The sequence below is a fragment of the Erinaceus europaeus genome, chromosome 8 (genome assembly GCF_950295315.1).
Source record: "Erinaceus europaeus chromosome 8, mEriEur2.1, whole genome shotgun sequence".
NCBI lineage: Eukaryota > Metazoa > Chordata > Mammalia > Eulipotyphla > Erinaceidae > Erinaceus > Erinaceus europaeus.
The window spans coordinates 122,792,671-122,817,174 of record NC_080169.1 but is presented as its reverse complement, the minus strand read 5'-3'; the positions used below and the strand labels follow the sequence as shown (position 1 = coordinate 122,817,174).

Genomic DNA, 24,504 nt, shown 5'->3' with positions numbered 1-24,504 from the left:
CACACACCAGCCCACTCAGCACCACGATCGGGGAGGGACAGAGGCGGGCACGGAGGTGGCCAGGGAAGGCAGGCCTGGGCAGGGGCTCACCTGGTTGATGTGCACGGACGGGATGGAGGCGGCAGACACGGCCGAGTGGCTGGGGGAGTTGGGCAGTGACTTGCAGGGCCCGATGGCCAGCTGCTGCTTCTTCCGCAAGGCCACCACCTTCTGGGCCACTGCAGAGGACGGCGGGGGTCAGCGGGCACCGGCCAGGGACAGGGCCCGGGTGCCTCCCCCACACACACCACCACCCCCTGCGCGTGACTGTCCTGGAAGACTCGTCCCCGCCCCCCACCCCGCATTACCGGCCTGGAAGACTCGTCCCGCCCCCCACCCCACAATACCGTCCACCCCGCTTTACCATCCTGGAAGACTCGCTCCACGTTGAGCCCATAGGTGGCGCAGGTCTCGTAGTAGGTGCACCGCTTCAGGTCTGTGGAGAGCTTGCGGGCCCGGCCGTCGTCGATAACCCGTGGGTTGGTGGAGCTGATGGCGTCTGGGGGGGTGCAGGGGCGCTCAGATCCGCGGCCAGAGGGACAGCGAGCCAGGTGCCCTGTTGTGCAGTGCTCCGGGCGGTCGGGAGGTGGCACCGGTGGGTAGCACGTCTCAGGTGCCAGGCAAATGCCAGAGTGACAGCCCTCTCAGCCTCCTCCTCCCCCTCCTTCTCCTACCCTCCCCCTTCTACTCCTCCTCTTCCTCCTGCTTCTACTCCTCCCCCTCTCCCCTGCTTTCCCCTCCTCCTCCCTGTCTCCTCCTCCCTTCCCCTCCCCTCCCCTCTCCCAGTAAACAAGAGTTTCCTGGGGGCTAGGTGGTGCCCTGGTTGAGCTCACATGTTAACAATTCACAAGCGGGCAGGTGGTGGTGCACCTGGCTGAGCGCACATGTTACAACACACAAGGACCTGGGTCCGAGCCCCTGGCCCCCATCTGTAGGGGGAAAGCTTCAAAAGTGGTGAAGCAGGGCTGTACGTGCCTGTCTCTCTCCCTCTCTATCTCTCTATCTCCCCCTCCCTCTCAATTTCTGGCTGTCTCTATCAGATAAATAAAGATAATTAAAAACAATTTAAATAACAATAATTTTAAAACATTTTTATAAGGGGGAGTCGGGTGGTAGCGCAGCGGGTTAATTGCACGCATGTGGCACAAAGCACAAGGACCAGCTTAAGGATCCCGGTTCAAGCCCCCCGCTCGAGCCCCCAGCTCCCCACCTGCAGGGGAGTTGCTTCCCAGGCGGTGAAGCAGGTCTGCAGGTGTCTGTCTTTCTCTCCCCCTCTCTGTCTTCCCCTCCTCTCTCCATTTCTCTCTGTCCTGTCCAACAATGATGGCATCAGTATCAATAACAATAACTACAACAACAATAAAAAACACAAGGGCAACAAAAGGGAATAAATAAATATATTTTTAAAAATTTATAAGGACATGGGTTCTAGACCCTGGTCCCCACCTGCAGAGGGAAAGCTTTGCAAGGGGTGGAGCAGATCTGCAGGCGTCTCTTTCACCCTCCCTCCTTCTTCTCCCTGAATGTCTGTCTCTATCCAAAATAAAATAAGCGTTTTGCTCCTTTTTTTCTTTTTGACACGAGACAGTCATTGAACAGGGAGAGAGAAAGCAAGGGAAGGAGAAAGAGAGACACCTGGGGCTTGGGAGACAGCATCAGAGTTCTGCAAAGACTGTCATGCCTGCGGGCCGGGTGGCGGCGCACCTGGTTGAGCACACCTTACAGTGTGCAAGGACCCTGGTTCGAATCCCTGGTCTGCAGGGGGAAAGCTTTGCGAGTGGTGAAGCAGGGGTGCAGGTGTCTCTCTTTCTCTCTCCCTCTCTATCTCCCTCTACCCTCTTGGTTTCCGGCTGTCTATACAACAGGGACAATTAAAAAAAAAAAAAAAAAGACTTTCCTGCCTGAGGCCCTGAGGTCTCAGGTTCAATCCCCTGCACCACCATCAGCCAGAGCTGAGCAGGGCTATGGGTATTTCTGTCTTTCTTCTCTCTACCTGCTTCTCTTGTTAAACAAGTTAGTATGGGGGTTGTATTGTTATATGGGAAACTGGGGAATGTTATGCATGTACAAACTATTGTATTTACTGTGGAATGTAAAACATTCATTCCCCAATAAAGAAATAAAAAAAAAATTAGTAAAGGGGGCAGGTGGTGACGCACCTGGTTGAGCACACCTTACAGCGCGCAAGGACTCAGGTTTGAGGCCCTAGTCCCCACCTTCCAGGGGAAAGCTTTGCGAGGGGTGAAGCAGGGGTCTCTTTCTCTTTCCCTAGCTATCTCCCCCCCCCTCTCAATTTCTGATTATCTCTATCCAATAAATAAAGATAATAAAAAATTTTAAATAAATTTTAAAAAATTAGTAAAATGATTTTTAAAAAAAGAAGAAGAAGAAAGAAATAGAGAAATACTTGCAGCCCTGCTTCACCATTCCTGATTCTTCTCCCCTGCAGGTGAGGGTGGGGGCCTTGAACCCGGGGCCTTGTGCACTGTAACGCACGCACTCAGGTGGGTGCAACACTGCCCAGGCGAAGAGCAGATCTTCCAAAAGGAGTAAAACATACCTGTGACATGTGATGGCCGCGATCCCCAACACAGCACATACCCTACTGGGGGTCTAAGACCAAGGTTCGAGCCCTAGCGCCCTTGTGGACAGCACCAGGGGGAAATCCAGGGATGATGGAGCAGTGCTGTAGTGTCTGCTCCCTCTGTCTGTCTCTGTCTAGAATTCAGGGGTCCACCCGGAGTCATGGGGGGCCAAGGCAGGCGCGGGGGCAGGGGGAGGGAGTAGGAAGGACGTCCCTCCCCCCGGGGGCACCACAGGCTGGGTCGGTCCCTGCCCCTGTTCCGGGCCCCCACTCACCCTGCGTGCCCACCAGCACCATGGGTACCTCGCTGGCATTGCGAAAGCTGCAGAGGCGCAGGAAGTAATTGTACACTGTGTGGAAGCTGATCTCATCCTCCAAGCTGAACACGAACACCACAGCGTCCACCCAGGCGGCGAACTGCAGGCAGGCAGGTGGGCGGTCAGCACCCCACCACCGCAACCCTCCCGGCAGGCTAAGAGGTGTTGGGCTGGGGCAGCACCTGCAGCTCTCGGGGGGGCCGCCTTCATCTCGGATCAGCAGCAGGTAGCTCTGGCCGTCCACCACGATCTCCTTCTTAAACCGTCCCCCTAGGACAGAGCGGGGGGTGGGGGGTGGGGGTGGTCAGGCCAGGGGCCCAGGAGCCACACAAGAAATGGGGTGAGGGTACACAGGAGTTTGGACTCCCCAGATAGGGGTGCTGAGTCTGAGTCCCAGCTATGGACTCTCAAAGCAGGGGGTGCTGAGTCTAAGTGCCAGCTGTGGACTCTGCAGTGGGGGGTTGCTGAGTCCAGGCTATGGACTCTCCAGTGAGGGGGGGGGGTGCTATCTATGTCTTGAGTCCCAGCTGTGAACTCTCCAGTGGAGGGTGCTTGCTGAGTCTGAGTCCCGGCTGTGGGCTCTCAAAGTAGGGGATACTGAGTCTAAGTGCCAGTTGTGGACTCTCCAATGTGGGGTGCTAACTCTGAGTCCTGCTATTTGAGTTAGAGTCTGGGCTGTGAACTCTCAGGCGGGGGTGGGGGAGTGTGGGGGTGGTGTTTTGATTCTGAGTCCCGACTATGGACACTGCAGTGGGGGGTGAGTCTGAGTTCTGGCTATGGACACTGCAGTGGGGGTGAATCTGAGTCCCGGCTTTGGACACTGCAGTGGGGGGTGAGTCTGAGTCCCAACTATGGATACTGCAGTGGGGGTGGTGGTGAGTCTGAGACCCGGCTATGGTCACTGCAGGGGGGGGGTGAGTCTGAGTCCCAGCTATGGACACTGCAGTGGGGGTGAATCTGAGTCCCGGCTATGGACACTGCAGTGGGGGGTGAGTCTGAGTCCTGGCTATGGATACTGCAGTGGGGGGGGGTGAGTCTGAGTCCCGACTATGGACACTGCAATGGGGGGGGGGGTGAGTCTGAGTCCCGGCTATGGATACTGCAGTGGGGGGGGGGGTGAGTCTGAGTCCCGGCTATGGACACTGCAGTGGGGGGGGGGGTGAGTCTGAGTCCCGGCTATGGACACTGCAGTGGGGGGTGAGTCTGAGTCCCGACTATGGACACTACAGTGGGGTGGGGTGAGTCTGAGTCCCGGCTATGGACACTGCAGTGGGGGGGGGGGGTGAGTCTGAGTCCCGGCTATGGACACTGCAGTGGGGGGTGAGTCTGAATCCCGACTATGGACACTGCAGTAGGGGTGAATCTGAGTCCCGGCTATGGACACTGCAGTGGGGGGGGGGTGAGTCTGAGTCCCGGCTATGGATACTGCAGTGGGGGGGGGGGTGAGTCTGAGTCCCGACTATGGACACTGCAGTGGGGGGTGAGTCTGAGTCCCAGCTATGGATACTGCAGTGGGGGGGGGGTGAGTCTGAGTCCTGGCTATAGACACTGCAGGGGGGAGTGAGTCTGAGTCCCAGCTATGGACACTGCAGTGGGGGGGTGAGTCTGAGTCCCGACTATGGACACTGCAGTGGGGGGGGGGGGTTGAGTCTGAGTCCCGACTATGGACACTGCAGTGAGAGGTGAGTCTGAGTCCTGGCTATGGACACAGCAGTGGGGGGTGAGTCTGAGTCCCGGCTATGGACACTGCAGTGGGGGGTGAGTTTGAGTCCCGGCTATGGACACTGCAGTAGGGGGAGGGTGAGTCTGAGTCCCGGCTATGGACACTGCAGTGGGGGGGGTGAGTCTGAGTCCCGGTTATGGACACTGCAGTGGGAGGTGAGTCTGAGTCCCGACCATGGACACTGCAGTGGGCGGGGGGGGTTGAATCTGAGTCCGGCTATGGACACTGCAGCGGGGGGGGGGGATAAGTCTGAGTCCTGGCTATGGACACTGCAGTGGGGGGGGGGTGAGTCTGAGTCCCAGCTATGGACACTGCAGTGGGGGGTGAGTCTGAGTCCCGGCTATGGACACTGCAGTAGGGGGAGGGTGAGTCTGAGTCCCGACTATGGACACTGCAGTGGGGGGTGAGTCTGAGTCCCGGCTATGGACACTGCAGTAGGGGGAGGGTGAGTCTGAGTCCCGGCTATGGACACTGCCATGGGAGGTGAGTCTGAGTCCCGGCTATGGACACTGCAGTGGGGGGGTGAGTCTGAGTCCCAGCTATGGACACTGCTGTGTGGGGGAGGTGAGTCTGAGTCCCGGCTATGGACACTGCAGTAGGAGGTGAGTCTGAGTCCCGACTATGCACACTGCAGTGGGGGTGGGGGGGTTTGAGTCTGAGTCCGGCTATGGACACTGCAGCGGGGGGGGGATAAGTCTGAGTCCCGTCTATGGACACTGCAGTGGGAGGTGAGTCTGTGTCCCGTCTATGGACACAGCAGTGGGGGGTGAGTCTGAGTCCCGGCTATGGACACTGCAGTGGGGGGTGAGTCTGAGTCCAGGCTATGGACACTGCAGTAGGGGGAGGGTGAGTCTGAGTCCCGGCTATGGACACTGCCGTGGGAGGTGAGTCTGAGTCCCGGCTATGGACACTGCAGTGGGGGGGTGAGTCTGAGTCCTGGCTATGGAGACTGCAGTGGGGGGAGGTGAGTCTGAGTCCCGACTATGGACACTGCAGTGGGGGGTGAGTCTGAGTCCCGGTTATGGACACTGCAGTGGGGTTGAGTCTGAGTCCCAGCTATGGATACTGCAGTGGGGGGTGAGTCTGAGTCCCGGCTATAGACACTGCAGTGGGGGGGTGAGTCTGAGTCCCGGCTATGGACACTGCAGTGGGGGGTGAGTCTGAGTCCAGGCTATGGACACTGCAGTAGGGGGAGGGTGAGTCTGAGTCCCGGCTATGGACACTGCCGTGGGAGGTGAGTCTGAGTCCCGGCTATGGACACTGCAGTGGGGGGGTGAGTCTGAGTCCTGGCTATGGAGACTGCAGTGGGGGGAGGTGAGTCTGAGTCCCGACTATGGACACTGCAGTGGGGGGTGAGTCTGAGTCCCGACTATGGACACTGCAGTGGGGGGTGAGTTTGAGTCCCGGTTATGGACACTGCAGTGGGGTTGAGTCTGAGTCCCGGCTATGGATACTGCAGTGGGGGGTGAGTCTGAGTCCCGGCTATGGACACTGCAGTGGGGGGGTGAGTCTGAGTCCCAGCTATGGACACTGCAGTGGGGGGGTGAGTCTGAGTCCCGGCTATGGACACTGCAGTGGGGGGGCACGCTCACCCTCAGGGGACTCCTCCTGCACGTATGTCCCGGTCAGGTAGCGGTGCACCAGGGCCGACTTCCCACTGGACAGATTACCCACGATGCCCTGCGGGTGGACGGGGCAGCTGTCAGAGAAGGGATGTGGGAGAGACACGGGCTGAGGGGGCGAAGGGGAGAGGGTCCCCCCACACTCACCACTTTGAGCTCAGGCACTGAGCGGCTGAGTGTCCACTCCTGGCTGTTCACAAAGGAATCTGTGGGGAGAGGCCACACTGTCAGGTCCGGCCCCCCAGTGGCCAGACCTCAGCCTGTCCTCCCCTCCTGCCCCGCCTCCAAACAAGTTCCCAGGCGGCCACACCCAGCAGACACCCTCAGGCCTGAGCCTGGGCAGGGGGAGCTCTCCATGCCAGTATAGACAGCTCACTGCAGGGTGGGGCCACCCACCACATTCCTCCAGGTGAAGGGGGCGGGGTGACTGGGAGGAGTAGGGGAGGGCCCAGACCCCAGACCCTGCCCTCCACCCCTTAACTTGGGGCTGTGGCTCTGAAGGGAAGTAAGGGGGGGTCCACAAAAGGGCGTCACCAGCCGGAGGCTCTGTAAACCTGGAGGGGACACCCCATTCTCAGTGACACCCCTGGGGAAGCCCCTGTCCCAGGATGGAGTCCCCCAAGGAGATGGCCGGAGGCGACCGCCCAGCCACACCTGGGGCAGCAAACCAGCAGAGCCAGCCCGCATGGAGAGTTCTCCGCCCTCAGGCCTACACTCTGCATGTGCCCCAAAGCCAGCCTGGTCTGTCCCCCACCACCGGCCCTAATGGGGGTCCCCACTCCTGCCTACACTCTGCACGTGCCAGAAAACCCCTCTCCCACCCGTTCCAGCGCGCACTCGGGGGATAAGTTGGGGGGCCCCCTCCACTCTGCACGTGCCAGAAGCCCCTCTCCCTCCCGATCCGGCGCGCACTGGAAGGGGGCGCACACTGGGGGCCCCTCCACTCTGCACGTGCCAGAAGCCCCTCTCCCACCCGATCCCGGCGCGCACTCGGGGGCCGCACACTGGATCCCCGGTCCCAGGACAGTCCGGCGCCCCTCCCGGGGCGGGCGCCCCCTTACCGCTGGCGGCGCTCAGGAGCCCGGGGGCAGCGGCGGCGCGGCGGCTCCAGAGCGGGGCGGGGGGCGCGGGGGGCGCGGGGTCGCGGCGGCGGAAGCGGCCGGTGATCAGGCGCCAGAGGCCGGCGGCGGCGGCGCGGGGACCGGCGGGGCGCGGGGGAGCCGGAGTTGGCGGCGCCGTCGCTGCGGGTGCGCGCGCGGGGCAGCGGCCCGGACTCAGCGCGGCGGAGCGGGGGTCCCCGGCGCAGGCGGAAACTGAAGCTCTTCCTGAGCGCCGCCAGCCCGCGCCCCCCGCGCCCCCCTCCGCCCCGCAGCGCCCCCCAGCGCTGGCTGCTCCAGAACGGGGCGCCCCGCAGGAAGCCCGCGCCCCCGCCCGCGTCCGCGCCCCCGAGAGAGCCCCCCAGCTCCAGCCGGTTCAGCTCCAGGAAGGTCATGCTGGCGGGCCGGGGGCGCGGCGCGGGGGGCGCGGGGCGCAGCAGGCCGAGCAGCGGGCCGCGGGGGCGCACGGGCGGCGGGGGCGCACGGGCGGCGGGGGCGCACAGGCTGCGGGGCCGCGGGGCGGCGGGCGGCTCCGGGGGTTCGCGGGGGGCCCCGCGGGCGGCGGCGGGGGGCGGCCGGCCCCGCTCCATGCTCAGCCGCGCGGCCGGGGCGCCGGGCCCATGGCGGGGGGCGCGGGGCCGGCCGGCCGGGGGCTCGGACCTGCGGCCTGGGCGCCTGGCGAGGCGGCGCTCAGCCCCCTCGAGGCCGAGGCCGGCAAGCCCAGACCTGGGCCCCGGAGCCGGCCCAGCCGGCCGAGCGAGGCGGCAAGCCCGGCCTGGAACCCCGGATCGGTGGCGGAGCCGGCGGGCAGCCCCCAGAGCCCTGGGAAAACAGGAAATTCCAGCCGGGCGGGCGGGCGGGCGGCTCCCGAGGGAGGCAGGTGAGGGAGGCGCCCGGGCGCTGCAGCCTTGCCCCGGGGCACCCAGGCCGGGCCAGACCCTCATCCAGGCGGTTGGTCCTTCCGTTCCCCCAGCCTGACCCTCATCTGGGCGGTCGGTTCTTGGAATCCCAGAGGGCACCCAGGCCGGGCCAGAGCCCCCCCCCCCAATAAGGGCGGTCCTGGGCGGGGGGTGGTGTCCCCAGCCCCAGGGGCACCCACGCTGGGGTCCCCAGGTCCCAACCTGAGCCCGCCAGCCTGAGGATTCTGGCTCAGACAGCGCGAGGTCTGTGGACTCAAGCTGGAGGGAACCTGCACGTCAGAATCTTCTACACACAGCTGCTTGCTACCCTGCTGGAGGGCACCCTCAATCCCAGGCCCCCCCTGGCCCCCAGTCAGGCCTGGACTTCCAGCAGCTGTGGTCCCCAAGTCCCCAAGAGTCAAGCTGGTGGCCTCATCCCCCCAGGTGGTTGGCACTCCAGAATGCAAGGTCCACCCCCAATGCAAGAGTGGTTCTCAAGTCTGCTTTTAGCATCTACTTGCTCACGACAAGAGAGTGGACCACAGCATCACTCAGGACACTTGGTGCCGGGTTCCAGGACAAGTCTTCTCCATTTTATTTATTTACTTATTTGAATTCTTTATCATCTTAATTTACTGGGTACAGACCGCCAGAAATCAAGAGCATGGGGGAGACGGAAAGACACCTGCAGCCCTGCTCCACCACTCACAAAGCTTTCACCCTGCAGGTGGGTGTCGGGGGCTCGAACCTGGGTCCCTGCACACTCTAACTTGTGTGCTCAACCAGGTGCACCACCACCTGACCCTGCATTTTACTTATTATTATATATTCACGTCGACAGAGAGGAGGTGAGGAGGGAGAAAGTGACCAGAGCGCAGCAGCTCAGCATGTCACACGGTGGTGCTGGGAATTGAACCTGGGGGCCTCCGGAGCCTCAGGGCTGGCCCTGAGCCTCGCACCATTCCACCCAGCCTGCTGGTCAGGAGGAGCCAACCCCGGGGCAGTGAGAGGCCAGGAGGGGCTTGCCTTGCTCCTGGGGAAAGGTGCTGCCTGGCTCCCTCCCCACCCTCCCTTCCCTCCCCGCTGGGCGGAGAATTCCAGGACCTGGGCTGCAGATAACAGCAGCATTCCGAGGGGCTGGGCTGGGGGTTGGTGAGGGCAGACTCTGGGAGGCGCTCCCAGCTCCCACGGGAGACTCCCAAGTCCTGGGCTGGAGCACCCTCCTGGGAGAGAGGCCCGGGGGTGACCCCGCCCTGTGATTACTGTGGTGGGGGGGGGGGGCTTGCGTCCCATCCTGTCCCCACATAATAGATGGTTTGGTGGGAGGGGAGGGCCTTTCCCAGGAGCCCTGACTCACTTTGGCCTGTCTGTCTGTCCCCTCACCCCCACCCCCTGCCGCCATGCTGCTGTTCACAAACACTCCCCCACCCAAGGAACGGGATAAGGTGGCCCCAACTTCTGATGGGTGAGGAGCTGATGGGACAGGAGGGGGAGCCTCCCCCCCCCCCCCGTATGCGCACACCAGCCTCATACACGTGTGACATGTGCACACACGTCTGTGCATGTGTCCTGCACCGTACAACGGGCTGAGGCAAGGCACACAGACAGCCTTCTGGAGCCACAGAAGCAGCCTGATCCCTCACACAAAATCCTGGGGCCAGGCACGGTGATGAACTCAACTGAGAGAACACCTTATCGTGCAGACACGGGCCTGGGTTCAAGACCTCACTCCCCACCAGCAGGGGGAAAGCTTCACGAGCAATAAGGCAGGTCTGCAGGTGTCTCTCTGTCTCTCTCCCTCTCTATCCTCCTCTCTCAATTTCCCTCTCAGTGTTCTCAAAAATAGGAGGGAGGGGAAAAAGGAAAATGGCTGCCTGGAGCAGAGGATTCAGAGTGCAGGCACTGAGTCCCAGCGATAACCCTGGTGGTAATAAAGTAATAACAAAGGGCCAGGTGGTGGCACACCTGGTTGAGCGGACATGTTACAATGCATAAGGACCTGAGTTCAAACCCCTGGTCCCCACCTACAGGCAGGTCTGTCTGTCTGTCTCTCTCTCTCTCCCTACCTCCCCCCTTCCTCTCAACTTCTGGCTGTTTCTATCCAATAAAGATAATTTAATAATAATAATAATAATAATAATGGTAGAATCCACCCAATATGGGGTGGAGGCCAGAGGCTCCGTAGAAGCAGAGGACAGGAGCCCTGGAGGCACCCCCCCAGAGCCCTGTAGACCAGCACTGATACCAGGTGCCCCAGCCAGGTGGCCTGAGCTGTGTCCTGGATTGGGGAGTGCCACTGTGCTGGGGACACGTGGAGGTGTGGCATGTGGAGACACCATGAAACCATGCTGCTCCGTGTCAGGGAGCAAAGGCCACCCCTGGCCCAGGGACCCAGGTACCAAGGCTCAAATATTTACAGCTGATCTTGATAAACCCGGCTGGGCCCTGCGGCCGGCCCACCCAGGACCTCGTGGAGGAGGCAGGCAGCCAGGGCATGGCGCAGTGTCAGCCTGCAGGACTTGCAGGCGGGAGGTCCCAGGTACCATCCCATCATCCCCCTCCACCCCACCAGCGAGCTGTACTCCCTTCCAAAATCAAAAAGAAACACGAGCCAAAGGCTGCAGCTTCTCAGGAGCGGCACTAACGCCACATCTCCACAAGGTGGCAGCAGAGTCTCTTCCATCAGCGTGACCCCCCCCCCCCAGGGTAGGGGGCAGAGGGAGGTTGGACAGCAGAGGCCACAGACTGGCCAGGTCTTTACCACTGGACCTAAGGGCGGGCGAGTGCCACTCTGCCCTCCCCCCAGAGCGCCGAAGAGACCAGAGAGTCCCTGGCAAGCTCTGTCCACTACAAAAGTTTTTGGGCTGGGGTTCAAGAAACCCTTCCCCAAAAAGGGGTGGGAGGGGAGACAGGTCTGTCTCCCACTGGGCAAATGCCTAAGCGAGCCAGCAAGCCTTTCCTCTCACCCAAAGGCCACAGCGCCACCATCCATGTCCCCACCAAGAGGGACAGGACCACCTCACAGGGCCTCCAGGCCAGGCTCCCTGCTGTCTGTCCTACGCCATGGGACAACAGGACCTCATCCAGGAACTTGCTGTCCCTTCACCTGCCTGCACGGGGTCAGGCCCCACCACGGCCAGCCCTGTGTGCACGACAAGTGTCGCCCTCAGGTGGAGGGACTGCTGGGCAGGAAGTGCTGCTGGGCCTGGATGAACCTCGGAATGGATGTGGGAAGGTGCAGGAAGAAATGACTGTGTGAGTGAATGAAGCTGCAGAGAAGCCCATGTTCCCCAGGCAGGAGGGAGGCAGCAGGCAGGCCAGTCAGCAGAGCACAGGCCCCACCACTGCTACGGCCTTGGTTCACCCCTGCACACGAGGGCACCAGGCACAGCACCCAGGAGCCCCATGGAGGGTGGGCAGGGCTGTGGGGTGTCTCCTCTCTCAGCACCAGGCACAGCACCCAGGGAGCCCATGGAGGGTGGGCAGGGCTGTGGGGTCTCTCCTCTCTCAGCACCAGGCACAGCACCCAGGGAGCCCATGGAGGGTGGGCAGGGCTGTGGGGTCTCTCCTCTCTCAGCACCAGGCACAGCACCCAGGGAGCCCATGGAGGGTGGGCAGGGCTGTGGGGTCTCTCCTCTCTCAGCACCATGGGCAGCACCCAGGGAGCCCATGGAGGGTGGGCAGGGCTGGGGGGGGGGTCTCCTCTCCAAGAATGAAACATCAGCCGGGGGAGGGTCTCCATGTGTCGCACACCTCACCTCTGCAGGGCCTGCTGTCCTCAGTCGTCCATCTCCTCCTGAGGCACTCATGGGGTTCAAGCCCTGGTCCCACATGGGAGCCCTGTGGGCAGCACCCAAAGGACCTATGGATGGTGGCATGGGGACTGGTGTCTCCTCTCCAATAGAATGGGGAAAACATTGTGGTTTGGGCAGTTGTACACCTGGTTAAGCGCACACGTTACAGTGTGCAAGGGCCTGGGCAAGCCCCCAGTCCCCAGCTGCGGGGGCGTGGGCGGGGGGCTTCAAGGCCATGGAGCAGCACTGTAAGTGTCTCTCTCGGAAAACCGCACCGGGGTCCTCTGCACGCTGGGGAGCAAGGTCTCATACATGTCACAGGGTTGAGAAATAAACTTCATTACAGTATTAATAATGAGAAGGGGCCCGGCAGTGGCACACCTGGTGAAACATTCACCCTACAGTGTGCAAGGAACCAGGTTCAAGCCCCTGGTCCTCACCTGCAGGTGGGGAAGCTCTACGAGTGGTGAAGCAGGGCTGCAGGCGTGTGTCTCTCTCCCTCTCATCTTCACCTCCCCTCTCAATTTCTGTCTCTATCCAATAAGAATATATATAAGGGGAGTTGGGCGGTAGCACAGGGGGTTAAGCGCACATGACACAAAGAGCAAGGACCAGCGGGAGGATCCCGGTTCGAGCCCCCGGCTCCCCACCTGCCGGGGAATCGCTTCACAAGCGGTGAAGCAGGTCTGCAGGTGTCTGTCTTTCTCTCCCCCTCTCTGTCTTCCCCTCCTCTCTCCACTTCTCTCTGTCCTATCTAACAACAACATCATCAATAACAAGAACAATAAAAACTACAACAATAAAACAAGGGTGACAAAAGGGAATAATAAATAAATTTTCTTAATTTTTTTAAAAAGAATATATATAAGAAGATAGAAAGCATTATTTTGGGAGTCTGGCGATAGCACAGTGGGTTAAGTGCACGTGGCGCAAAGCACAAAGACTGGCATAAGGATTACGGTTTAAGCCCTGGGCTCCCCACCTGCAGGGGAGTCGCTTCACAGGCGGTGAAGCAGGTCTGTAGGTGTCTGTCTTTCTCTCCCCCTCTCTGTCTTCCCCTCCTCTCTCCATTTCTCTCTGTCCTAGCCAACAATGACGACATCAATAACATCAACAATAACTACAACAACAATGAAAAACAAGGGCTACAAAAGGGAAAATAAATAAATATAAAAAAATTTTTAAAAGAAAGCATACATATTTTATCTTTTAATTTATCTTTTATTTATTGTTTTCCCCCAGAGCACACTGCTTAGCTCTGGCTTATGGGGGTGCTGGAGATTGAACCTAGGATTTTTGGTGCATTGGGCATGAAATGCTCATATATATATTTATTTATTTGTGAGAAATATCTTTAGGAGAGAGAAAGAACCAGACATCACTCTGGCACATGGGCTACCGGGGATCGAATTCAGGACCTCATGCTTGAGAGTACAGTGCCCATCCACTGCACCACCTCCTGGATCACGCTAGAAAGCTTTATTAATGACACAAAAGGGGTACAGAGTGGTGGGGATACAGCATACATCTCACCACGAGCTTCTGCGGAATGCCCCCACCCCCTTCCTCTGTTTACTGGGCACCTGTGCATACAGCTGTCAGGTCTAAACATCTGGAGGGGTACTAGCAGGGAGACAGCATTAACAGTTATGCAAACACTCTCTCCTGCCTGAGGCTCCAAGGTCCCAGGAATCATCTTACATTCAAGCATAACTGAATGATCAATATCTCTCTCTCTCCCTCTCCCTCTCCCTCTCTCTCTTTGCCTCCAAGGTTATTGCTGGGGCTTGGTGCCACTTGTCATTGCTGTCGTTGTTGGATAGGACAGAGAGAAATGGAGAGAGGAGGGGAAGACAGAGAGGGGGAGAGAAAGACAGACACCTGCAGACCTGCTTCACCGCCTGTGAAGTGACTCCCCTGCAGGTGGGGAGCTGGGGGCTCGAACCGGGGTCCTGACGCCGGTCCTTGCGCTTCACATCGCTACCGCCCCCCACCCCCCATAAGTGAATGATTTCTCCTAGCATGGGGACAACTCTCCACCAGGTTGTCGTCTCCAATTCTACCAATTCTAGTGATGACATCAGTTTCTCTTTTTGCTCTGGAAAGGGCTGACCTGGCCCCAAGGATGTAGGCAGAGTTCAGGGAAATCAGATAAAACTTGTGCTAGCCTGGAAGGCCTTTTGCCCCATTTCTCTCTCTGTTTACCCTGAGACAGCCAAACATCCCCGGAAGCTGAGGACAGAAACCACAGGGAAAGCAGAGTTCCACATATGTCCGGTTCTCACAGTAGTTGCAGTAATTAAGCAAACAGTTCAGCAGAGAAATAACAGGCACGGTTCAGGGTTCTCCAACAGATCTCATGTCCCTGTCTCATGCTCTTTTTTATTATTATTATTATTTATTTATTTCCTTTTGTTGCCCTTGTTGTTTTATTGTTGTAGTTATTATTGATGTTGTTGGATAGGACAGAGAGAAATGGAGAGAGGAGGGGAGGACAGAGAGGAGGAGAGAAAGATAGACACCTGCAGACCTGCTTTACCGATTGTGAAGCGACTCCCCTGCAGTTGGGGAGCCAGGGGCTCGAACTGGGATCCTTATGTTGGTCCTTGTGCTTAACCCACTGCACTACCGCTCGACTCCCTGTCCCATCCTCTCACCAAAGGAAAAGGATGAGGAGACTAGTGACAGTGACACACCCAGCTAAGTACACACATCATCCTGCGCAGTGACCTGGTTTCAAGGCCCCAGCTCCTCACCTGCAGAGGAAGGAGTTTCAGGAGCCGTCTCTATCTCCCATCCCCCAACTTCTCTCTGTCCTAACCAATAAAATAGGGGAAAAAAAGAAAAGAAAGAAACAATTACCACTGGGGGGTCAGGTCACCACCCAACCTGGCTGAGTGCACAAGTTACCATTACCATGTGCAAGCGCCAAATTCAAGCCCCTGGTCCCCACCTGCAGGGGGAAAGCTTTGCAAGCAGTGAAGCAAGGCTGCAGGTATCTGTCTCTTTCTCACTCTCTCTCTCTCTCTCTCTTTTGCCTCCAGGATCATTGCTGGGGCTCCGCGAGGCTGTTTTTCCCATTTTGTTGTCCTTGTTGTGGTTGTTATTGTTATTATAGTTGTTGTTGTTGTTGGATAGGACAGAGAGAAACGGAGAGAGGAGGGAAAGACAGGCACCTGTAGACCTGCTTCACCACTTGCGAAGCAACTCCCCTGCAGGTGCAAGGAACCGCACAAGGATCTGGGTTCAAGCCCCTGGCTCCCCACCTGCAGGGAGGATGCTTCAGAAGAGGTGAAGCAGGGCTGCAGGTGTCTGTCTCTCTCCTCTATCTCTCTCTCTTCTCTCAATTTCTCTCTTCTATCCAATAAAATTGGAAAAAAATGCTACCAAGAGCAGTGGATTGACAGTGCCAGCACCAGACCCAGTGATAACGGGGGGCAAAAAAAGGAAAAAGGAATGAAAAACAAAAGATGAGGTTGGGACGGGGCTGGGACCGTCCAGGCTGATGGGCCTTGGGCATGCCTATCCCTGTTCATGGCCGGCCCACAGGCCATGGAGAGGTGTGACCCCTGCTGGCAGCAAGATGCAAGCACAGACAAGGGACCCCCCCAAAAAAAAATAGCTGAGCCCTGAGCCCTGGGAGGTGTTGACAGCTGACCCCTGCGGTGCCCACCACCCTGATCCCTGGGCTGTGTGGCCTCTCCGTGATCAGAAAGGAGAGAGATGTTGAGAGACACAGTCCTCGTTCTTAACGTTCTTAAATGTTTATTTTACTTATTGGAAAGAGACGGGGGGAAAAAAAGGAGAGGGAGGAAGTCAAGCAGTAGCGCAGTGGGCTAAGCACAGGTGGCGCAAAGCACAAGGACCAGAGTAAGGATCCCGGTTCGAGGCCCGGCTCCCCACCTGCAGGGGAGTCGCTTCACAGGCGGTGAAGCAGGTCTGCAGGTGTCTGTCTTTCTCTCCCCCTCTCTGTCTTCCCCTCCTCTCTCCATTTCTCTCTGTCCTATCAAACAATGATGACAAAAATAATAACTACAACAATAAAACAATAATGGCAACAAAAGAGAATAAAATAAATAAATATTTTGAAAAAATGAGAGGGTCCCACCTGCAGGGGGAAAGCTTTACAAGTGGTGAAGCAGTGTTGCAGGAATCTCTCGGTCTCTCTCACATCTTGACCAACCCCTTCCTTCTCAATTTCTGGCTGTCTCTATCCAATAAAAAAATAAAGATATTTTAAAAATGAGAGGGAAAGGGGAGGCAGTGAGGGAGACACCTGCAGCCCTGCTTCCCTGTTTGTGAAACTTCCCTCCTGCAGGTGGGGGCCCAGGGCTCGAACCTAGGTCCTTAGGATCAGTTATTATTGTTATTGTTTGTAACGTGTCTATTCTATTGAGTGTGCCACTGCCTGGTCTTCTAACTTTTTTTTTTTTTTAATTGCTGGGGCTCGGTGCCTGCACCATGAATCCACTGCTCCTGGAGGCCATTATTTTTCTTCCTTTTGTTGCCCTTGTTGTTGTAGCCTTGTTGTGGTAACTATTGTTGTTGATGTTGCTGGACAGGACAGAGAGAAATGGAGAGAGGAGGGGAAGACAGAGAGGGGGAGAGAAAGACAGACACCTGCAGACCTGCTTCACCGCCTGTGAAGCGACTCCCCTGCAGGTGGGGAGCCGGGGGCTCGAACCGGGATCCTTATGCCCGGTCCTTGCGCTTCACACCACCTGCACTTAACCCGCTGCACTACCACCCAACCCCCCCTTTTTTTTAATGATTCTTTTCTTTTTTTCTGTCGCACTGGACCTCAGAGCTATGCGATTCCTGAACTGTTTTTTTTTATTTTTACTTACTTTTTTTGTAACCAGGGCTATCGCTGGGCCTCGGTACCAGCACTATAAATTCACCAGATAGCCAACCCCCGTGCCCCTTTTTTCTTCTTCAATAGAACAAAGAGAAATTGAGAGGGGAGGAAGAGATAAAGAAGGGGAGAGAGAGAGAGAGAAAGAGAGAGAGAGAGAGAGAGACCTGCAGACCTGCTTCACCATTCAGGAAGCTTCTCCCCTGCAGGGAGGGAGCAGGGCTCAAACCTGGGTCCCAGCACATGTTGATATGTAAGCCACTGGGTGAGCCACTGCGCGGGCCCCTTGAGCTCTAGATTTCACATCAGTTCAGTCCCAGCCCACCTTCTCTGGGACCTCGGGCCATGCCATCACCAGGAAGCAGGGCCAGGGTAGCCCAGTGGCTCCGTCAGGGGCTAACGGTGGCCCTCCAGCTGGGCTCGGGGTCCTCACCGTAAAGTGAGGGGCCGGGGGGCTCAGGCTTCCTGCACAGATGCTGTCCTCCAGGGTCTCTGGGCCCCAGGACACCGGGCCTGCTATGACCCCACAACTAGGCTCCAGCACCACATGGGAACATCATTCAGACGCCCGCCGCGGATGGTGAGCAGTGCTGTGGTGTCTCTCTCTCCCTCTCTGAAAACCAAGAATCTTGCAAAGGGCCAGCAAGACGGCTCACCTGGAGTGTGCCGGCTCTGACGTGCTCAGCCTCCTACACTTTCCTGAAAGTGGAGACTTTCGGAAGGAGCGTCCCCCACCAAGGTGATGTGTTTTGCCTATAGTGCGTGCTGCTGGGTTGGGGTCCGAATAGAGAGCAGTCCACCCAGAGCCCCCTCACCACTCCTCACGAGCGAGAGTCCCCCCACAGCCCAGAGCAGGCTCCCAGTTATTCCTGAGATAATGTCTTCAAGGGGTCTGCCCAGTCTTGTTTTATTTGGGGGAGGCTGTTTTGTTCTATTGGTATCTGTTTGCTTGTTTTGTCTTAGTTTGGAGAGAAGGAGAGAGAGAGAAAGAGAGAAATCACAGCACCAAAGCTTCACTCAGCGCAGCGGGGGACAAGCTCCCTCCTGGGTCACCCTCCGAGCCTGTTCTCTAACCAGTGATAGTACTGGACTTACAAGAGGTCCTGAGCTCAAGTCTAGGGACACTCTGGCCTCTATTACTCTTTCCCTCCTCCTCAGAAATAAAATGATTCAGGGGGGTGGGGCGGTGGCGCAGTGGGTTAAGCGCATGTGGCGCAAAGCGCAGGGACCGGTGTAAGGATCCTGGTTCGAGCCCCCGGCTCCCCACCTGCAGGGGAGTCGCTTCCCAGGCGGTGAAGCAGGTCTGCAGGTGTCTATCTTTCTCTCCCCTTCTCTGTCTTCCCCTCCTCTCTCCATTTCTCTCTGTCCTATCCAACAACGAATTGCGTCAACAAGGGCAATAATAATAACCACAACGAAGCTACAACAAGGGCAACAAAAGGGGAAAAAAAAAAAAAAGAAATAAAATGATTCCTGGGAGACAAGTGGTGGCACACCTGGCTGTCACACACTAACCAGGTGCACTGACACAGGTTCAAGTACCCGCTGCCCACCTGCAGGGGAAGCTTCATCAGCGGAGAAGCAGTGCTGCAGGTGTCTCTGTTTCCCCCGTACCTTCCAATTCTCTGTCTCTACCCAAAAATTTTTTTTTCCTCCAGGGTGATCACAGGGCTGGTTGCCTGCACTACGAATCCACTGCTCCTGGAGGCCATATCATCTATTTTGTTGCTCTTGTTATTACTGTTGTTGTTGCTGTTGGACAGGACAGACAGAAATAGAGAGAGGAGGGGAAGACAGGCAGAGAGAAAGACAGACACCTGCAGACCTGTTTCACCACCTGTGAAGCGACACCCCTAAGATGGGGAGCCGGGGGCTCGAACTGGGATCCTTACGCTGTCCTTGTGTTTCGCACCATGTGCGCTTAACCTACTGCGTTACCACCCAGCCCCCATAAATATTTCTTAAAATCCTTTTTTCTTTTTAATGTTTCCTAGGATGGGGCAGGGAAGACAGCAGAGGGGCTGTGAAGATGTTCATAAGGGCGTGGGAAACAGCATAATGGTGATGCCAGGGGACCCCTGCCTGAGGCTCTCAAGGCTGGAATTCAAACCCCGGCACCACCATGAGCCAGAGCTGAGCAGGGTTCTGTAAACAAACAAACAAACAAAGTTCCCTGGGGCTGGGAGACAGTTCAACTGGTAGAGTGCATCTTGTGACACATGAGGTTCTGGAACTGAGGCCCAAACCATGGGAGCCCATGGAGGGTGGGCAGGGCTGTGGGGTCTATCCTCTCTCAGCACCAGGCACAGCACCCAGGGAGCCCATGGAGGGTGGGCAGGGCTGTGGGTTCTCTCCTCTCTCAGCACCAGGCACAGCACCCAGGGAGCCCATGGAGGGTGGGCAGGGCTGTGGGTCTCTCCTCTCTCAGCACCCTGCACAGCACCCAGGGAGCCCATGGAGGGTGGGCAGGGCTGTGGGGTATCTCCTCTCTCAGCACCCTGCACAGCACCCAGGGAGCCCATGGAGGGTGGGCAGGGCTGTGGGGTGTCTCCTCTCTCAGCACCCTGCACAGCACCCAGGGAGCCCATGGAGGGTGGGCAGGGCTGTGGGGTCTCTCCTCTCTCAGCACCAGGCCCAGCACCCAGGGAGCCCATGGAGGGTGGGCAGGGCTGTGGGGTGTCTCCTCTCTCAGCACCATGCACAGCATCCAGGGAGCCCATGGAGGGTGGGCAGTGCTGTGGGGTGTCTCCTCTCTCAGCACCATGCACAGCACCCAGGGAGCCCATGGAGGGTGGGCAGGGCTGTGGGGTGTCTCCTCTCTCTGCACCCTGCACAGCACCCAGGGAGCCCATGGAGGGTGGGCAGGGCTGTGGGGTGTCTCCTCTCTCAGCACCCTGCACAGCACCCAGGGAGCCCATGGAGGGTGGGCAGGGCTGTGGGGTCTCTCCTCTCTCAGCACCATGCACAGCACCCAGGGAGCCCATGGAGGGTGGGCAGGGCTGTGGGGTGTCTCCTCTCTCAGCACCATGCACAGCATCCAGGGAGCCCATGGAGGGTGGGCAGGGCTGTGGGGTGTCTCCTCTCTCAGCACCAGGCACAGCACCCAGGGAGCCCATGGAGGGGGGTAGGGCTGTGGGGTCTCTCCTCTCTCAGCACCAGGCACAGCACCCAGGGAGCCCATGGAGGGTGGGCAGGGCTGTGGGGTCTCTCCTCTCTCAGCACCCTGTACAGCACCCAGGGAGCCCATGGAGGGTGGGCAGGGCTGTGGGGTCTCTCCTCTCTCAGCACCATGCACAGCACCCAGGGAGCCCATGGAGGGTGGGCAGGGCTGTGGGGTGTCTCCTCTCTCAGCACCAGGCACAGCACCCAGGGAGCCCATGGAGGGGGGTAGGGCTGTGGGGTCTCTCCTCTCTCAGCACCCTGCACAGCACCCAGGGTGCCCATGGAGGGTGGGCAGGGCTGTGGGGTGTCTCCTCTCTCAGCACCAGGCACAGCACCCAGGGAGCCCATGGAGGGTGGGCAGGGCTGTAGGGTGTCTCCTCTCTCAGCACCCTGCACAGCACCCAGGGAGTCCATGGAGGGTGGGCAGGGCTGTGGGGTGTCTCCTCTCTCAGCACCCTGCACAGCACCCAGGGAGCCCATGGAGGGTGGGCAGGGCTGTGGGGTGTCTCCTCTCTCAGCACCCTGCACAGCACCCAGGGAGTCCATGGAGGGTGGGCAGGGCTGTGGGGTGTCTCCTCTCTCAGCACCCTGCACAGCACCCAGGGAGTCCATGGAGGGTGGACAGGGCTGTGGGGTGTCTCCTCTCTCAGCACCAGGCACAGCACCCAGGGATCCCATGGAGGGTGGGCAGGGCTGTGGGGTCTCTCCTCTCTCAGCACCCTGCACAGCACCCAGGGAGCCCATGGAGGGTGGGCAGGACTGTGGGTCTCTCTTCTGTCTCTAGAGAAAATGAAGAACAGGAGTGGAGAGAGAGCTCAATGGGCAGGGTGTGCCCTGTCATTTGTGTGGCCTAGCTCAAATCCCAACACCACATGATGGTGTCACGAAGGCATAGGGAACCTCCAGTTCAGTTTCTCCCTTTCTCTGTCTGTTGGGAACAGTGAGGTCAATTCCACACAAGGCCCAGGCTGCATAGCATGAACAAAAACGTAACAGAACAGAAAAGGAGAAGGAAAAGGAATAGGAAAAGGAAAAAGCAGAAGGCGGCCGGGTTGTGGCAGCTCATTTGAGCACACACTTTACAGTGCACAGGGAGCCGGGTTCAAGCTACGCCCTCTACCTGCAGGGGGAGTTTTAGGAGTCGTGAAGCAGGTCTACAAGCGTCTGTCTTTTTTTCTCCCTCTCTTATCTCCTTCTCCCCTCTCAATTTCTCTTGTTCTATGAAAGACAGAAAGAGAGGGACAGAGGGAGGGAGGAAGAGGAAGAAAGTAAAGAAAAAGGAAGGAAGAAAGACCACCAGGAGTGGAAGACTCAACATGCAGGCGCCAAGCCCAGCGGTAACTGTGGGAGCAATGAGAGAGAGAGAGAAGGCAGGAGTGGGCAGAGTGCCAGACTTGCATCCTGAGGACTGAAGCCTGAGCCCCAGCACCTCAGATGCCAGAGTGCTGTGCCAGTGTTCTCTCTTACTATAGGCGAATTAAAAAATACCTATCGATATTTATTTATAACAGAAAACAAGAGGGGTGGAGCATCACCCTGTCCCAGTATAACCGTAGAAATGAGCGCTGTTCTTTCAAAATAAATGAGAGGTGGGCGGAGGGGATGCCCAACGGTTCTGCAAAGACTCTCCTGCCAGAGACTCTGAGGCCCCAGGTTCAGTCCCCAGCACCCTCAGCCAGAGCTGATTAAGGCTACCCTGTGATTATTTTTCTTTACTGGAGAATTCATGGTTTACAGTCGACAGTAAAATACAATAGTTTGTACCCGCATAACATTTCCCAATTTTCCACATAACAATTCAACCCCCACTAGGTCCTCCTCTGCGATCTTGTTCCAGGACCTGAACCCCCCCCCCCCACTCCCAGTCTTTGACTTTGGTGCAATGCACCAACTCCAGTCCAAGTTCTGCTTAGTGTTTTCCATTCTTATCTTGTTTTTCAGCTTCTATGAGTGAGATCATCCCATATTTATCCTTCTCTTTCTTACTTATCTCACTTCAAATGATTCCTTCAATCTCCATCCGAGACAGGGTGAAGAAGGTGAAATCAACGTTTTTCACAGCTGAGTAGTATTCCACTGTGTATCTAGACCACAGCTTGCTCAGCCACTCATCTGTTGTTGACACCTGGGTTGCTTCCAGGTTGTGGCTGTTACACATTGTACTGCTGTGAACACAGGTGCACACAGATCTTTCTGGATGGGTGTGTTGGGTTCCTGAGGATCTATCCCCAGGAGAGGAATTGCAGGGTCACAGGGCAGGTCCCCTTCTAGCTTCTGAGAGTCTCCAGACTGCTCTCCACAGGGGCTGGACCCACTGACATTCCCACCAGCAGTGCAGGAGGCTCCTTTGTCCCTACAGCCTCTCCAGTATTTGTTGCTGCTGCCTTTTCTGCTGTGACATTCTCACAGGAGTGAAGTGGTCTCTCATTGTTGTCTTTATTAATAAAATATGTTTAAATAATAAAAAAAAAGAGGGGCAGAGAGCTGAGTCACCCAGTAGATCACATGCTTTACTGTGCGTGGGGAGACGCGGGTCTGGGCCCCAAGTGGCCACAGGGGCCCCTGCAGGAGCCAGGCTCCAGCCCAGAGCAGCAACGCTGTGCTGTCTCCCTCTCGAGCTGTCTCTCAGCCTCTCTCTAAAAAGAAGCGAATAGGAGGTCAGGCGGGAGCGCAGTGGGTTAAACGCACATGACGCCCAATAAAGAAATAAAATTTTTTAAAAATGCACATGGCGCAAAGCGCAAGGTCAGGCATAAGGATCCCAGTTCGAGTCCCCGGCTCCCCACCTGCAGGGGAGTCACTTCACAGGTGGTGAAGCAGGTCTGCAGGTGTCTGTGTTTCTCTCCCCCTCTGTCCTCCCTCCTCTCTCCATTTCTCTCTGTCCTATCTAACAACAATGACATCAATAACAACAACAACAATAGCATGAACAACAAGGACAACAAAAGGAAAAATAAAATGGCCTCCAGGAGCAGTGGATTCGTAGTGCAAGCACCCAAGCCCCAGAGAGAACCCTGGAGGAAAAAAAGGAATAAGAAAGAGGCTGCTGGGATCAGAAACACATGGGGCTGCACAGAGGCACAGCCAAAGCCTTGGTGGCAAATACAAAAAGCTTTTTATTTTTTTAAGATTTATTTATTTATTCCCTTTTTGTTGCCCTTGTTTTTTCCTTGTTGTTGTAGTTATTATTGATGTTGTTGTTGGATAGGACAGAGAGAAATGGAGAGAGGAGGGGAAGACAGAGAGGGGGAGAGAAAGACAGACACCTGCAGACCTGCTTCACCGCCTGTGAAGTGACTCCCCTGCAGGTGGGGAGCCGGGGCTCGAACCGGGATCCTTCCGCCAGTCCTCATGCTTCGCGCCACCTGCGCTTAACCCGCTGCGCCACCGCCTGACTCCCTATTTATTTGTTTGTTTCTTTGTTTGTTGTGGGAGGGGGGCAAAGGATGATTCACCCAGTAGAACACGCATGAAGACCCAGGTTCGAGCCCCCAGTCCCCACCTGCAGGGGGGGAAGCTTCACAAGTGGTGAAGCAGGTCTGCAGGTGTCTCTGTCTCTCCCCACCTCCCCTTCTCTTATCTAACTTCTCTCTGTCTCTATCATAAGGCTCCTGCAGGCGTGAAGGCCCAAAGACAAACCCTGGTGGGCAACATTTTGTTAAGAAGTAGCAGGGGGGGGGGGGGAGTGGCCGGGGTGGTAGCGCACATGTTACAATGTGCAAGGACCCAGGTTCAAGCCCCCAGTCCCCACCTGCAGGGCAGAAGCTTCACAAGTGGTGTGAGGTCAGTCCCTGGCAGCACATGGACCAGAGTGATGTCTGGTTCTTTCTGTTTTTCTCATTAATAAACAAATAAAATCTTGAACAAGGAGAAGGAGAAGAAAGTTGTTTCTAAGACTGTGTAAGAATTACAATGTTCATCTGTTATTTTGGGGAGGTGAGAGAGTAAGAATACAGAACTTTTACAAATTAAAAGGTGGTAGCGTAGCGGGTTAAACGCATGTGGTGCGAAGTACAAGGACCAGCATAAGGATCCCAGTTCGAAACCCCGGCTCCCCACCTGCAGAGGTGTGTATCTTTCTCTTCCCTTCCTCTCTTGATTTCTCTCTATCCTAGCTAACAACAATGACATAAATAATAACTACAATAATAAAACAACAAGGGCAACAAAAGGGAAAATAAATAAATATTTAAAAAATTAATTAAAAAAAACGAATACAGTGGTCCGGGAGATGGCACAGTGGATAAAGCACTGGAGTCTCAAGCATGAGGTCCTGAGTTCAATCCCCGGCAGCAGCACATGTACCAGAGTGATGTCTGGTTCTTTCTCTCTCTCCTCTTACCTTTCTCATTAATAAATAAATTCTTTTTTTTTATTTTATTTATTTATTGGCTAGAGACTGTCATGAATCA

The 24,504-nt window shown here is 57.0% G+C and overlaps 1 protein-coding gene across 1 annotated transcript in view; it reads right to left on the bottom strand.

Annotated features, from left to right (window-relative positions):
- AGAP3 (ArfGAP with GTPase domain, ankyrin repeat and PH domain 3) overlaps positions 1-24,504 on the bottom strand; it is a 49,528-nt gene continuing 25,024 nt past the window's right edge. Inside the window, exons 2-7 of the mRNA XM_060196818.1 lie at positions 6,433-6,491; positions 6,256-6,343; positions 3,131-3,210; positions 2,899-3,046; positions 404-538; positions 1-218 (exon numbers count right to left, since the gene is read on the bottom strand). Of these exons, the coding sequence (XP_060052801.1) occupies positions 16-218; positions 404-538; positions 2,899-3,046; positions 3,131-3,210; positions 6,256-6,343; positions 6,433-6,491 (713 nt within the window). The 3' untranslated portion in view covers positions 1-15. The remainder of the gene's footprint in view (positions 219-403; positions 539-2,898; positions 3,047-3,130; positions 3,211-6,255; positions 6,344-6,432; positions 6,492-24,504) is intronic.